General features: G+C 43.3%; 1 protein-coding gene across 2 annotated transcripts in view; it reads right to left on the bottom strand.

Moving 5' to 3' along the window:
* Positions 1-16,897, bottom strand: part of arhgap12b (Rho GTPase activating protein 12b) — a 75,047-nt gene that overhangs the window by 57,776 nt on the left and 374 nt on the right. For both annotated transcript variants that reach the window (XM_088322093.1, XM_088322094.1), the window contains one exon: positions 9,536-10,293. In XM_088322093.1, the coding sequence (XP_088178219.1) occupies positions 9,536-10,201 (666 nt within the window). In that variant the 5' untranslated portion in view covers positions 10,202-10,293. The remainder of the gene's footprint in view (positions 1-9,535; positions 10,294-16,897) is intronic.

Genomic DNA, 16,897 nt, shown 5'->3' on the forward strand with positions numbered 1-16,897 from the left:
CCATAAAAGCAAAAAATGTTTTCAAAAGAAATTGAGAGAGCCACATCATATTTTTTCAGACAAAATTGAATAAATTGCCAAACACGCTCTCTAGACAAAAGCTAATTCTATTTCACTGTGTGTCATTTGATGATTTCATCAAATGTATGAAATGATAATAATGCCGAATCCTGTGTCCCAAATCAATGTCAATATGACATTTACAATTTGTCTTCCACCTTTAGTTAAGAGGGTTGAGGCCATTTTTTCCATGAAATTTGTCCTTAATAACGGTTTCAAAACAATGTGCATGCAAAGTTCTTTTGTAGAAATGTCACAAATGACTGCAAACCATAAGCATATCGTCATATTCACTTTGGGTGTAGATTGCACTGAGCGAGATAAAGAGAAGGAAGTGCCTTGCGCTGTGTGCAGGGATCCGCCCACTTGTACTGCTTACCCAATCAAAGTCCTTTGCCAGCGTTTTTATTGATCAGTTGAAATGGTTTCTTATCGAACTTCTGCATAAAGTTGCTTCGGCTTCATATGGACCAAAATCGGGACGAAATCACTTGACTTTGGAACGCCACAGAGAGATGTGCAATAGTTACATTTTATTTCGGAGCCATATGTACTCATGAAAAGAGTCATATATGGCTCCTGAGCCATAGGTTCCCTACCCATGCCTTAGAACTTAAAGGGTCACTAATATCTGCAAATGTAGGCAAAAAGGCAACAAAAGCAGCTTCAAGAGCCAGCTTTTTTTCTTGAGCAGAACCGAAAAAGCCTTTCTCTAAAGAGTCGAAATTCCCATCTCTAGAAGTGAACGCCGTGTTCGTATTTGCTCAGAAAATTTCAAAGTTTTTAACATACAACCACTTAATTTTTAAGTAACCGAAATACTGTAGTTACTTCAGGAGTTACCTTGACTATAGAGTCATTCTGTTACCAACTCAGTTACTGTCTAAAAAGAGTATTGAGTAATTAAAACCATAACGGATCTAAATCGATCACATGGGTTTTGATGACGGTATAGCAGAGATGTGATCGATTCTACTTGACAAATTAAATGTTTCCTTTATTTTTTTAAGTCAGGGGGCTGAGCAAGGACTCTCACTGGGTCTTGTGCTCGCTTGTTCGGTTGCGTCACGTATGATCCCATTCCATAAAAGGATGTGCAAAAATATTGGTCCCAGGTTTGATGAACTGTTTTGTTGCTAGAGAGTAATTAGGAAAAGGATGTGAAGACAAAAGAATACCCTCAGAAAATGTCAAACTTTTAAACCAAGTGATCAATTCTAAATTGTTTGATAAAAGAAGCGTAAAAAGTTATAAAGGGCAATGTTTTCTCCATCAGTGTGCAGAGGCACCGTTGTGCCGCAAGAAATTTCCCAATGTTATCTTTTCAAAAAAAAAAGGATTCCATTGTTCAGTTTGTTTTCTTCCAGTGATCAGCAGAGCACCATTGATCCATATAGGTAGTTAAAGGCAGATTACTCTTATTTTTATATACTAATGATCTGTTAAGTAGGTCTCGAAGAGAAACGTGTATATTTGATAACTTATTTTGTTTGATGAAGTAGGTTTTTTGGGGGCTTGTTTTATTATTATTTGCTTATTTTGCACACAAAATACTGAAAATTTATAACACACTAAAAAGTGTGTACCCCTGTCAGATTTTTGCTCATTATGAGAATTATTACGAGTCTTTTTTTCTATGAAAATGAGAAAAGAAATCTAGTAAAACTTGAAAAATAGGTTGAAATATAGTAACATTTAAAATGACAAATAAAATTATTAAGTAAAATTGAAAATATCTAATACCTCCTTAGTCTCAGTGACCATAAGAAATAGTTTGTACCATGATCATTTAAGGTTCAAAAAGTAACACAAAACTGGCATTGGGAATTCATTATTTAATATTTTCCATGGATGGTGTGTCTCGAGATGTTTTCATGAAAAAAAAAAAAAAAGTGTGCCTTGGCTTGAAAAGGTTGAGAAACACTGATTTAGGGGACGGGTGTCCTATAAGCTTTTGGTTAAGCCAAAAGGAAACTCCATCCATCCATCCATTATCTGCACCGCTTATCCTCAGTAGGGTCGCGGGGGTGCTGGAGCCCATCCCAGCTATCTTCGGGCAGTGGGCAGGGGACACCCTCAACTGCTTGCTAGCCAGTTGCAGGGCACAAAGGGACAGACCACTCGCTCGCTCATTCCCACCTAGGGACAATTTGGACCGGCCAATTCACCTGACATGCATGTTTTTGGAATGTGGAAGGAAACCGGAGTGCCTGGAGAAAACCCACGCAAGCACGGGGAGAACATGCAAACTCCACACAGTAGGTTCGATCTCATGACATCAGAACTGTGCTGCACACACGCTAACCAATTTGATATACCAGTCTGAAATCACTTTTATCACCAGATTGTAATTATTAGAAGTCAACCACGAAAATGTCGTGTCAGTTATAAATAAAATGATGGAAAATCACAATGCCCCGTGATATATAAAAGCTGCAGTCAATCGTGGACAATCCATCGCATCCACTACACAGCATTATCTCCAGACAGAAGAGCAGTTTCAGCGACAGACTGCTGTCACTGTCTTGTACTACGGACAGACTGAAGAGATCTTTTCTTCCTCATGCCATGAGGCTCTTGAACTCCACCCGGCGGAGTAAAGACCCACATTAAACCACACCCCCTACATTGCATATTACCGTACTTTTATTGCAGTGTGTATTTTATGTAGCAATATTTAAATACTCTATACAACACGCTACAGTGGGTATTAGCACGTCACATTGGGTATTTGTATATTGTATTCCTTTTGCTTTATCATTGTATTGTTCTCAGCGAAGGGATGCTGCTGGAAATGGGAATTTCCCAAAGGGGATGAAGAAAGTATCTATCTATCCATCTATCTAACAAAATGAATGTGTACAAACAAAACAAAATCAGATGCTGTCCCTAAAAAAAACGAGAGAATGGATTTGTTCATTTCCTCCCCCGGGAATCTGGAGCTCAATCACCACAGATTTGCTGTAACTTAGCAATGGCAGGAGGATGGATTGAGAAAAAAAACAAGTTTTTCCCCCGCAAGACCGCCGATTTGCCCGGCAACAGGCCAAAAAGGAAAAACTAACACGAGACGGGAGAGGGGGAGAAAGGGGGAGAAAGGGGGAGTGGGATCCACCTGCCGTGGAAACTAAACACAGCACTGAGCTCCACTTCACCATTTTGGCTGGAGCTGTCACCATTGAAGGCTGGAAAAGGACTTGACCATGCAATAGTAAATTACTGAGAGAAACGTGTTGATTTTGGCATCAGTGGCTTGACATTTTGAAAAACTTGGCCTAGGACTGGCAGCAAAACACACACAAAATACACTTTCCAAACCTTGAGGGGGGTTTTGACGGATGTCAATAATGACCTAGCTCACTATGTTGTTGTTAAAATATACTAGAGCACAGGTGTCAAAGAGTCGGCCCACGGGCCAGAACAGGCCCGCTAAGGGATTAAATGCGGCCCGCGAGACAACGCTCAGAGAAGCGCAAGAGAAAAACAAGCTAAAGGTTGAAATATGTCAACTCGATGTTGCCAAAACCAGGTGCCTCGAACAAAGACACTGTACTTGTGGATCTCTCTCTCTCTCTCTCTGTGTCTCTCCTTTTGCTCTAACTTCCTTTTTTCCTTTTCTCTCTTTTCACTTTCTCTCTTCCTACCCTTTGCGCTTTCTTTTCTCTTTTCTCTCCTTCTGTCTTTCTATTTCTCTTTGGATTTCTTTATTCCTCTCCCTTGCTTTCCTTCTCTCTCACGACTTCTCTTTTTATCTCTTTTGTTTCTCACGCCCTCTCTCTCTCTTTGTCCTGCCCTCTCTCCTTTTCCCTCACTCTTTCTCTTATTTCTTGATCTCTCTTTTTCTTTCTCTTTAATCTACAAGTCTGGCCCCTGACAGAGTGTTTGTTCTATTGTGTGGCCCCCGAGTAAAAATGAGTTTGCCACCCCTGTACTAGAGTGTCCATTCTCACTTTCCCTGCCTTCACATATACACCCTTCCCCTTTCACACTGTGGTCCCCACCATGGGAATAACCAACCTGTTTTCAAGCACCTCCAGGAATTATATTTAAAACGCTCTTTTCCTTCATAAAGTACCAGATAGGCTTCCATAGGATGAAAAACGTTAGATGAAAAATTCTATCTCTCTATCTTCCTTGGTCATATCCCTTAAGAGGGGTGACCGACAGCAAGACAAATATATACAATAACAAAAGAAAATAAAAGACGGAAAAAAATAGCATAAAAAAACACACAAATATTTTGGACCATGGCCAACCCAATAGCCCAAACACCCAAACAAGTGAAGCACCTCGCCACCTAAGTTGGTCAAGCTTTGGTCCCTCCAGATAAAACGGGACACAAGAAAGCAGCCATGTCACTACGGTCAGGTTCGACAGCAGGGCCCGACAGTTTTCACTGGTTTACCCCTGCCGCATCATACAAGTGCCCTGCCCATCCCTTAGAACGCGTCCAAACATCCAGCTATCCTTCCACAACACCTCTCCACTCATTCCGAACACCAACAAGAGTTCTAGCTTCAATTATATTTCGACCTCTTTCCTGCAATGACCTCACAACACCATCCATCCACATCAATCCTCTTGGTCTCCTTCCATTGACTTCTTCTCTGTAGATCCTCTTCAACATTGGCTCCTCATTCATCCTCTCCATGTGTCCAAACCAACCGAGTACTCTCTTATCCACAGGCTTGCTCAGTTCCACGACTACTCCAGTTCTGTCTCTCACAATTTCATTTCTCAATCCATCCAATCTTGAACCTCCTAACATACTCCTCAAATACTTCATCAGATAATAAATAGGAAAGTAAAACAAAACAAAAAGTTGTTTCAGATTTCAGTGAAAAAATATGCTAATTTCCACGTGTCCTGGAAGCAGCAGCCCTTTTTTCATTTACGGTTTTCATTTTGGGAAATGGGGTGGGCTTTCATTTCTCAGAGAAAGCCAAGGGCTAATGCGATCATCTGGTGGAATCCAGATTATTTTTCTGGGGTACAAATTTTTTTATACTGCTGTCGACATTACTGGCGGGCCAAAAATGATTTATTTTATGACAGAGGCTAGAATGGAAAGCAACAAAAATAGCATGCAAAAACAAATTTAAATGATTGATTGAATTGTTTAATTCTTTCAACTTTTGATTTTTTGTAAAAAAGGTTTACCTGAATGATCTCATGTGTATTCAAAGTGTCCTTGGGCAAGACAATGAATCCCTAATGCCCCCAATAAGCAGGTCGGCGCCTTGCATGGCTGCTATTGGTGTGTGAGTGTGTCTGAATGGGTAAGTGTGAAGCAAATTGTAAAGCGCTTTGGGAGGTCTTCATGGACTTGAAAAGTGCTATAGAAATACAGACCATTTACCGTTTACATCACGGGCTGTAACTGGCCCCCAGGCCACCCTTTGGGCAACACCAAAGATCTGAAGCTCAAATCATCCCGGTCCCCACAAGGGTGCGACTCGGGGCTAACAGACAGACCCTGCCTCTGATATGACCTACTTTCCATTCAAGCCCGCCTCTCTTTGTTCGTAGTGCGGCGGAGAAGCCTCCTGCCGCCCGGGGAACAAAGAGAACCAACAGCGATTGAAGCCTTCAAACAAGATGACCCTGACGGGAGGAGAACCCTCCAAATTAGCTTACATCAGCAGTCTTGGACCACTCCTGGTTTTTTATTAAGGAAAGTCTCAGAGTTTTACTATAGTTAGTTCTTAACCTGGTGAAACACATCCGCGCAACGAGAGTTGTGGCGGCCATGCTGGATGGGTGAAAGTTGACTTTGTTAGAAATGTGATTGACATTTAAAATATGGAGAACATAGCTCAAGTTTGGTTTTCTTTTGTTGACTTTGATTCTCTGTATCCCTTCCTCTCTCTCTTTCTAATGCCATTGTGCTCTCTCCATTTCCCTCACTCTCTCTCCGACTCCCTTGTTTTCTCACTCCTTTAAACTCTTCCCACCTTTTTCTGTCTCTTACCTTCTCTCTCTCTTTCTTTCTCTAAAACCCAGTGGTCCGGCCCCTGTGAGATTGAAACCCCTGGCCTAGGGTTTATATTGGGCACCCACCATCTCAAAAAGGCGCATTGTTCTCACTCTGGTCTCCAATCACCAGGTAACTATACTTAGAAATAAACAGTAAAGTAAAAAAAAAAAAAAAAAAAAAAAAAAAAAAAAAAAACGTATTTCGCATTCTTCTTTCATTTGAACATCCAACGATATTAGTATAGACCCGTAACAACCTCAAACTCAGGGGTGTCAAACTCATTTGAACTCAGGGGCCACACGATAGAAGAAACATTGTGTCGGGGGCCGGACTAGTAAATTAAAGAGAAAGAAAAAGAGAGATAAAGAAATAAGAGAAAGAGGGAGGGAAAAGGAGAGAGGGAGGGACAAAGAAAGAAAAAAAGGGAGAGAGCGTGAGAAACAAAAGCGATAAAAAGAGAAGTTGTGAGAGGGGGAAAGAAAGGGAGAGGAAGAAAGAAATCCAAAGAGAAATAGAAAGACAGAAGGAGAGAAAAGAAAAAAGAAAGCGTGAAGGGTAGGAAGAGAGTAAGGAGAGAAAAAGGAAAAAAATAAGTTAGAGCAAAGAGAAAGAGACAAAGAGAAACAAAGGAAGAGAAAAAGAGACACAGAGAGTGGGACAAAAGGGGTGGAAAAGAGAGAGAAAGAGAGAGAGAAATAAATACAAGTCCAGTGTCTTTGTGAGAGGCACCTGGCTTTGGCAACGTGAAGTTGACATATTTCAACCTGCAGCTTGTTTTTCTCTTGCGCTTCTCTGTGTGTTGTCTCGCGGGCCGGATTCGATCCCTTAGCGGGCCTTATCTGGTCCGCGGGCCGCCTGTTTGACAACAGTATCCAATATGGCCCACTGTTTATATCCGAAGATGCGTGTCACGCCATGGAAAATGATCAATACAAAAGCTATAGATACCTGGTGAGGGAATCATCTTATTCACACAAATTCAAGCACTTTTGAAAGACTTTCAATGCCAATTTTCAATTTCTCCAGTACGATTAAAAGAAGAAAATATATTTGCAATGTTCAATTGTGTGTGTATCTGGGGTCCATGGTGACAGTCAATGGGGACCTAAAACCAGAGATTCTCCGCAGAAGAGCCCTGGCAGCATCTGCTCTGCAATCTCTCTGGAAACCACTCTGGCGGCACCAGACCATCGCACGCAAGACGAAGCTCCGCATTTACAACCTCGCCGTACTCTCTATCCTGCTTTATGGCTCAGAAACATGGTCCCTGAACGACACCCTGGCCACAAGAATCGACGGTTTTGATAACAGGGCTCTCAGAACCGTCGAGAACATCAGGTGGCCCCGGCGAGTCTCCAATAAAGAGCTCAGAGCATCTTCCTTGGTCGCACAACGTAGCACCCGCTGGTTTGGCCATGTCCTCAGTCTACCACCAGACCATCCGACACGAGCCGTTCTCCGGTTTGACCCAAAGGCAGCAGGCTGGAGACGACCACGAGGGAAACCCCGCACTCGATGGCTCGACGTCGTTGCGGGCAACCTCCAACAACACGGAGTTGCCGTAGAGGATGCAGAACAGCTGGCACAAGACGGCCAGCATTGGAAAAACCTGGTTCATCTGGTCGGCTCAACGCACAGGGACGGGACCCCCCGACCTTTGCTGGAGCAATAATCGATCAATCAATCAATTGTGTGTGTGTGTGTGTGCATTTATCAAAAAGGCATAGGATTTTGAGATCTCCGGTAAATCGCAACTACAATTGTCGATCCGAACTACACGTGTGTACTTTTGAGAAAAATCTTTTCCCATAAAGCTGTTGGGTAAAATGAAGGTAATATGTACTTAACATCTCCAGTTCTTCTTCTACCATTGAGAAATGCTACCATAATGTTTTGAAAGTCCATAATTGATTCATAATCACATTTAATAGTCCCCTGTTTAGATGTAGCGACCTATAGGGGGCAATGACGCTTGATGGGACAGTGCCATACAAAGTAATGCCAACTGCCGTTAATGCAACGACAAAGCGAGGCCACAAGAGAGCAGTGTCGGCGACATTTGTTTGTAAATTTCCAGGATTTACAAGCTCTTCACTCAAAAACCAAGCACTTTTTCATCCTTGAAAAGACAACATTGAAATTCCAGCAGGATTTCAAGCGCCCGTACGAACCTGTAAATTTAGCTATTTTGAGTTGTGTATTTCTTAGACTCCCATGCTATGAAATTAACCTGTTTTTATAATCCTAATATACAAGTAATCATCACACACAGTCCTATACAAAGATCAGTCTATTTCTATTATTTGTACTGTATTTTCCGCACTATTAGGCGCACCTAAAAGCCTTTATTTTTTTCAAAAGCTGACCATGCGCCTTATAATACAGTGCGCCTTATATATGGATCAAGATTAAGTCGCAAAGTCTTGCAACTAAGGCAAGCAGCCACTAGATTTTCCCCTGGTAGGTGAAGTAGTCCGCGGTGTATGCTGGGATATGTATTCCGGCGTTTCATTTCCTAACCAATGTGTCAATCATCATTTGAATCAGTCACTATTGGCTAAAGTTATTCAGAGGTAAAGGGGGCGGATCCTTTTTATTATTAACAGACTCGTATAGGCTAAAGGGGCGAAACAAAGCCTGCAATTGGCCGAAAAAGATGAATGTGAATCACACGTAGGGTTGCACTACGGCATAGAGAAAACATGTTTTACTATTCTGTATTTGTAAATATTTTATTCTCCTGGATTTACGACCTTCACGGTTGTAGGAAGACCATGGTTACGTATCATTATTGAACGTGATGGCTGCAAAAGAACTTAGGTGAGCTACGCGGCTTTATATTTTCCCGGTATCTTGTTTTAGAGCGATCTTGATGTTTCTGTGACGAGTCTATTTTTAAACTCAATTCAATTCAAATTGTTTATTGTCATATGCACAGTAAAGAACCCCGTTTCCCTGCACAATACAATTCTTACTTTGCTTTCCACACAGTTGCCAGCAAAAAATAAAATGGAAACTAAGAAATGTTTGTTTGGTGACATGGTACAGACACTGTTTCCGTACATGTCTGAGACACGTATTTGCTTCTTGCAAGCTTTTGGAGTGTTAAGGAGGTAATAAGTTGGACTGAACTATCTGAGTGTTTTGTCGACGTTCCCATTGTAGCGCCTTATAATCCGGTGCGCCTTATGTATGGAAAATATAGGACCAAAAACTATTTTTTGGGGGTGCGCCCTATAACCCAGTGCGCCTTATAGTGCGGAAAATACGGTAATTCGTTTTCTGTAATGGCGACTTCTCAATAAACCACGCCTACTGACCGGATGTAGGCAGTTCGGCCCGGGTAGCCTAACAAGATGGCGACCGGGCTGTCCTCTTTACATTTATGGAGTAGATTAAAAATCAATAAGTGCTTTTGTCTGAATAATTCCGCCAGCAAAGAGTTTCTATCTTTATAATCTCTGACAGAAGCCCGCATTCGACGTGTTCCCGTCTTACCTGCATGTGTTCGGTAGAACTACTGCTCAGCTCGTCCCCCGACTCGGAGTCGTTGCGAAGCTCGCAAAGCCCGTTTCCCGGAAGTTCCGGCGGGGAGGTCTTGTCGCCGTCTAGACTCCTGTTGTGGTTTTTCTCGACCGCGGGCGGAGGCGAGTCCGCTCGCATCCGCGGCAGGGTCGAATGACCCACGAGGTGATGGTTGTTGTTGTTGTGAAGGAGCACCAGTTCGGCCACCACTTTGCAGTGATGGGGGCTCCCCAAATTCTGGTTGGGGTCCTTGGGCAAAGCCGGCGGCGAGACGCGGTCCGAGGAAGGCGACGGCGTGGAGGAAGGAGACGCCCGCCCGAAGCTGGACATCTCCGATCTCGGATTCTCGTCGGACGTCGCGCAGATGTCCAAGACCGAAGGTTTGGCCCTCAAGGCGGGTTTGGGAGGGGGTAACAAGGCCCGCCGGACCTCTCGGACGTACTGGGCCGGCACGTAGAACGCTTTGGTGCCTTCGTCCTTCCTGACCTGCCACCAGTCATCGTTGGTTTTCTTCACGAGGATGTAAGACTCCCCCTGCCGGATGCTGACCGTCTTCTCTTTGGCCTTGTACTCGTAGTCGAATTCCACCTCCACGAAGATTTGACCCGGGCCAATGGGAAGGCCGTCCCTATCGGCCATGGCTGTCGGGATGAGTTCTTTTTGCACGGGCCCCGGCTGCTCAGCGCTCCGGGCCTTGAGGGATCCTCATGTCTGACCGGGAATCTGCCGGGCTGTTGACGATAACAACATTTCGTGTCAAGGATTATATTAGATAAAAAAAAAAAAAAAAACCTTGTCTGGTGACTACTGAAAATCAAGTCTATTTTATCAGCAGATGGACCTGAATCATGTCATCATATGAATTGACCACAAACTGCAGAGTTGGGAAGCTGCATGCAAATTTTACATCTTACCCATGTTTCTCTTATAGATGTTCACTATTTTTGTGTATTTTCACCCGATGCAAAATTTATTGCACCCTGGTCCACCAATTGTGAGGCCCCTTTTCAAGGTTTTCCCCATGTTGAGGTTTTTGAGTTTTCCCTTGCCCGCATGTTGGTTTCAGATCAGGGATGGTGTCATTATAACCTGCGCAGTCCTTTGAGACATTTTGTGATCAAGAGCATCACATAAAATGTAGCAATGGTAGTGGTGCGACAACCTATCAATTAATAGACAACCGGTCGATTGACCGATTGCATTTTCCGATTTTCGCTTTCTCGATCGTAAAAAGAACATTTTCTTTTGTGTTTCAAGGGCTGAACAATATTGTCAAACAATAAAATCGGATCGTTTTTAAAATGTCTAATGATAGTGTAATCAATTTTATATACCATACCTCACTCATTTATTTATTTTTATGTGCACAAAAAAAAAAAAAACTCACAAAGTGAATGTCCACATCGAGACTGTAGCTCTAGAAAACAACATCACACCTTGGCCAAACAAAAGTCGGCAAAAAACTGGGCGCAGATTTTAACTCTGTACGGTCAATATCTCATCTCATCTCATCAGCTGCAGCGCTTATCCTCAGTAGGGTCGCGGGGGTGCTGGAGCCCATCCCAGCAATCATCGGGCAGTGGGCAGGGGACACCCCGAATTGGTTGCCAGCCAATCGCAGGTCACACGGGGACAGACAACTCACTCACTCATTCACACCTAGGGACAATTTGGACCGGCCAATTCACCTGAAATGCATGTCTTTGGAACGTGGGAGGAAACCGGAGTGCCCGGAGGAAACCCACGCAAGCACGGGGAGAACATACAAACTCCGCACAGGAAATCTGGAGCTGGATTTGAACCCACGCAGGAGGTTCCCAAGACATGAACTGTGCCGCACATGCGCTAACCACTGCGCTGCCGTGCTGCCTGTACAGTCAATATCTTCTTTAAAAATAACAAAAGGACGAAAATGTTCCTTTTGAGTCAAATACCATTTTTTTTTCTGAGAAATACGACAAAATAAATTCAATAAAATAAGAGCAAAATATTTAAATAGAATACGGTGGGCAGAATATTTTCATTTGCAGGAGTATTTGGTATGTTTTAGACGAGGAAGTATTTAACAGACGAATGGCATATTAAAATAAACGTTGGTTGCAAACCTCACTCACTCACCGACACCCGAGCACTTGTATCAACTTCCAAACAAACGCATCCCGCATGAGATCCCAATTCAGGCGCCACCATTTATAGCCATTACTCTGGTAACCGATACAACAGCTAAAGACATCCAGTCCGGTAAATGATCCCACGTGGCTCTAAATGAGATGACATGATCCCGCCTGCGCTCCGATATAGACAACGACTCTTTAAACGTCCGCGTCCGAAAATAGCCGTGGACGCGTTTCCCCATTCGGAAGAATGACACAACAATGACGCTCGTAAAATTTAGAGTTATTAACAAATGTCATGTCAAGTCATGTTTATCTGTTTGGCCCTTAATCACAAAGAGTCTCAAAGGGCTGCACAGACCACAGATGATTGCAAACTACAGACTATTATTGCACCATCTATGTACCGGGAGAGTTAACTGTGGTCTTTGTGTTTGCCGTTTACTTTCCACCGCTAACCGTTTCACCGGATGCTAACGTTAGCATAGCGCTAAATCTCCTGCCCGCTGCTATCCATAAACAGCAGCTTGCACACCCCAACGGAGCTTTATCGTCGACGGCGACTTTAAGCGGGCATGTTTATGGACTGTACTCCCAAATCCATTCCATTGTGGACTGAGCAATTCGGAAAAACACTGGACTATGTGTAATGTAAGATCAAACATCAAACATTCCGGTTGTATCCAGCAACTCTGTTTGACCCTCTGTTTGAAGCCAACTTACAACAAAATCAGTTAGTTCTTTGTTCCTTTATCTCTTTGTTTCCTTATCCTCACTGTAAAATGTGGTACTGGAGTCGTCCAATTTCGTTGTCACAGCATATCCCATGTTGTAACAATGACAATAAAGGCATATTCTATTCTATGTTTATTTGTGTAGCCCTGAATCAAAAGGAGTCTTAAAGGGCTGCACAGACTATTGCAAACTACAGTTACTCGATTTACATATTACAAACTACTGCTCACTCGATATGGAGTTTCTAGCAGTATCGTGTAGACCCTTCTATCTACCGAGAGAGCTAACTGTGGTCATTGTGCTTGCTGTTACGTGGACTGAGCAATTAGGGAATAAAACACTGGACCGTGTGTACAGTAGGATCAAACATCCAGTTGGATCCCCCATCTCTGTTTGTCCCTCACCACCCCCCCACCTCCCTCCCGGAGGAAACAAAGCCTATTTACAACAAAGACAGTTAAAACATCTTCTTTGTTCCTTTATCTCTTTGTTTCCTTATCCTCACTGTAAAATGTGGAACTGAAGTCTTCCAATTTCGTTGTCACAATATATCCCATGTTGTAACAATGACAATAAAGGCATATTCTATTCTATTCTATTCTACAGACTATTTTGACACCATCCCCTGATCTAAAACCTACATGAGGGCAAGGGAAAACTCAAAAACCTCAATTCAAGTCATATTTATTTGTCACGCTCTTAGTCACAAAGAGTCTCAAAGGGCTGCATAGACCACAGATTATTGCAAGCCATAGACTATTATTGCACCATCCCCTTTCGGCCAAGCGTGTGACATCATCCACTCCGCTGTGGCTAAACTACAACACAGCACCCTGAGGCCATCCTGTTAATAAACAACAAAAGGATACTGCTGGAAGTGTGAATTTCCCTACGGGGATGAATCAAGTATACATCTATCTATCGATTCGGTTGGATGGTGCAGCTCTCCTCGTGAGTCACTGCGCAAATGCGATGGGTTTCTCCCGAAAATAGAAGCCTGGCAGCCGAAGCAGGTGCTTTTTGGCGAGGCGTGAGAACACGCCGCCTCATCTTTAAGGGAGGGGGCGCACTCCCGCAGACGCCGAGACGCCAAAAATAGATGGGCGGTGGGGAGAAGCGTCTGGGCCTTCCACGTTTTCACGCCACGAGCGAGGTTACATAAGGAGTGCGTGCGTTGCTAGGGCGCACCGTGCCCCCGACCGTTCCCTCTCTCAAGGAATATCCCATGTCGCCGATGAATCGCACGTGCCGATCCTCATGTAACCCTCTGCCCTGGCGTTCGGAAAGATCGCTACTCATTCAACAGCAATATTGACAAACAACAGAGAGAGAGAGATAGAGATAGATGGATAGATAGATGTCTAGCTAGATAGCTAGCTAGATAGATGTATGTCTAGATAGATAGATGCCTAGATAGCTAGATGTCTAGATTGGTAGATAGATTGGTAGATAGCTAGATGTCTAGATTGGTAGATAGATGTCTAGATAGTTGGATAGATAGATGTCTAGATAGATAGATGTTTAGATAGATAGTCTAGATAGATAGATGATAGATGTCTAGATAGATAGATGTCTAGATAGATAGACACTTTATTCCTCAGACGTGGAGTGTTCTGTGGTTTTGAATGACTGTTAGCGGTGTTTGTTTGGGTCGCTAGCAGCGGCGCTCATCAGACCGTAACGACCGTCGGTATAAATCAAGAAAATTGGCAAACAAATCACTTTTCAGTCATAAAACAGCCACGCTGCCCGTCGCTGCACCGCCCGAATGCAGGCCCCGGAATTGTCTGGAAAAATAAATCCCCGCCAACAGATAATGTACGACATAAGGGATGTTCTGCGTAATGGGGATTTAATAGCTGTAAAGGGGTAAAAAAAAAAAAAAAAAAAACACGGCACTTGTCTTTATATTTTTCTTGTACTCAAGCAGAGAAGTTTATTTAAATAGGCCTTAACAGAAGTTATTCTGTGTCTATTCGGGAATCTGAAGCACCAAAATACACTAAATAGCTGGGTAAATTGTGCTTTGACGCCCCAAAATTTCAAGTCACCCATTTCAAAATTCTTGTCTTTTGTGTCAGTTTGACTGCGGAAATTTTACGGGGTGTGTCAAACGGCTTCAAATCTAGCATGCTTCGAATCTTCTTTTCGTTAATTTCAAGACCAATCTCTTTGCCTAGTACCCTACACAATAAAACACCACGCAAATTGCAGCATGAAAACATTAATAGTACATTAAACAGCTTAAAATTATTATCCCCGACGCTAACGTGGAGCTACCTGGAGCTACCCAGCTTCAGCACTGTTAGACAGAGACGCAAAAAGCCTGCGGGAAGCGGAGAGGAGGCGGACTCGTTATCTATGTGAAAACGAGGCGGTGTCACCCTGGGCACCAAGATTTCCATCTGCCGCAGGGACGTCGAACTTTTGGACTAGCGTGTGACGTCATCCACTCTGCTGTAGCTAGACTACAACACAGCACCCCGAGGCCATCCTGTTAATAAACAACAAAAGGATACTGCTGGAAGTGTGAATTTCCCTACGGGGATGAATAAACCATCTATCTATCTGATACATTTCATTAGAAACGCTTACACTCATTTCTGTTTTTTTTCTCTACCAGTAAAAAGTTACACTCCATATACATACTCACTAACATTACAATGTTATGTGATAGACTTCCCTTTTTTTAATAAAATCTACCAATTTTTTTTTCTACATCGAAACAACAAACAACCGGGTTCAGGGTGTCGCCTGCCCACTGCCCGAGGATAGCTGGGGTGGGCTCCAGCACCCCCGCGGCCCTACTGAGGATAAGCGCTGCAGATCATGGATGGACGAACCAACAAATACAAATCTTGACTCAAGACGAGTATTTTAGTCTATGGCTGTTCTATCTGCAAAGAAACTACTCCAGGGAGGGTAATAGATCGGTTTTGGTCAAAGTTTGCCACTTGTGGTTTGAAACAAGCACATGTTTGTTTTTCTATTCGAGAGAAGAATTCCGATTCACGTGTTAGAATGACATTGCCGCTTTTTATTGTCAAAAGGGTGACGGGCACGCAGGTACGGCGGACGTATCGACCCGCTTCTGGAAAGCCACAAAACAGACAAAACAGAAACAAAAGAAGAATCGGCATTATGGCTCGGGCTGCAACAACTGTGCGATTTTGAAAGAATCCTAGTCTGCTACTCGGAGCGGGACTTTGCAAAAATCAGGTTCGCGATCCCGACTCGCATCGCATCTGCAGCCCAGCCACAGTGGCTGCGTCAACACGGTGGGGCTCGAAGAGCCTTTGTCCCTGCGCTTCATTCGAAACAGATGTGAGCAGAGCAGCCCCCGATCCAACACGTGTTCCGTGCAGCTGCAGCTGCATTTCGCTCCAGTTATCGGGAGCATATGCAAACCATAAATACGGCTTCTTGGAGTGAAAAAAATGAGGAATCAAATATGGGAAAGTCGTCATCTGGGGGGGGGGTTCAAGTGAATGGCTGGAGAAGCACGCCTGGCGACGGGAGGGGCAGGGGGTCCCCTGTTTAAAGGGGGGTAGGGTGGTCGCGCGGCAGCTCGACGACAGACAGCGGGATACGGCACAAAGAAGTTGAATCGCTGCCATTTGGTAACAAAGGCCGACCGAGTGGCGATGGGAATTTCGGCCATTTTTAGAGAAAAGGACCTTTTCGGCTAAAACGAGACGGCTCTTTAGGTTTTTGCCAATAATCAGGAAACATTTAGACCAAATGATCCCATTCTGACGGATTATGCTGCTATTTTCTGTTTTCATTGTTTTAATATACTGTGAACTTGTTCCTAAAGGTTCTCATGGTTTTTACTAAGCAAACAACATAGACAGGACGCCACTCATAGAGACCAAAGACGAGCACCTTAAAGAGAAGGAGAGAGAGAGCTAGAAATAAACAAATGTAGAGTGAGAAAGAAAGAGCAGGAGTAAAAGAGAAAAAGAGCATGAAAGAGAGATAAGGACAGAAAGAGTGAGAAAGACCGAAAGAAAAGGAGGGAAAGAGACAGAATGAAAGAGTAAGAAAAGGAGCGAAAATGTAAGAACGAAAGAGCAAGAAAAAGAGCAAGAATGTAAGAATGAGGGAAAGAAAGAGCCATGAAAAAAGAAATTAAGAAAGCAAGAGAGAGAGGTAAAACGACTAAAAGAAAGACATTGAAAGAGTCAGAAACAGTGAGAAGGAGACCAAGAAAGAAAAAGAAAAAAAGAGTGAAAAAGAAAGAATGAAGTGTAGAGAAAGAAGGAGACATAATGAAAGAGCAAGAAAGCAAAGTAGAATTAGTGATAAAGAGTGAAAAAGAGAATAGAGAAAGAGAAAAGGAGGGAAAGAAAGAGAAAAAGAGAAAGAGAAAGAAAAAGAAAGATTCGAGAGGACCCGTCTCTCTCAGTTGAAAGAAGCGACTGATAGAACCGTTACGTTCGCGAACGATCCATCATTTCGACCCCTCGACACACCCGGGAGAGGG

The sequence above is a fragment of the Urocampus carinirostris genome, chromosome 18 (assembly GCF_059441175.1).
Source record: "Urocampus carinirostris isolate Australia breed hairy pipefish chromosome 18, RoL_Ucar_1.0, whole genome shotgun sequence".
In the NCBI taxonomy this organism is placed as follows: domain Eukaryota; kingdom Metazoa; phylum Chordata; class Actinopteri; order Syngnathiformes; family Syngnathidae; genus Urocampus; species Urocampus carinirostris.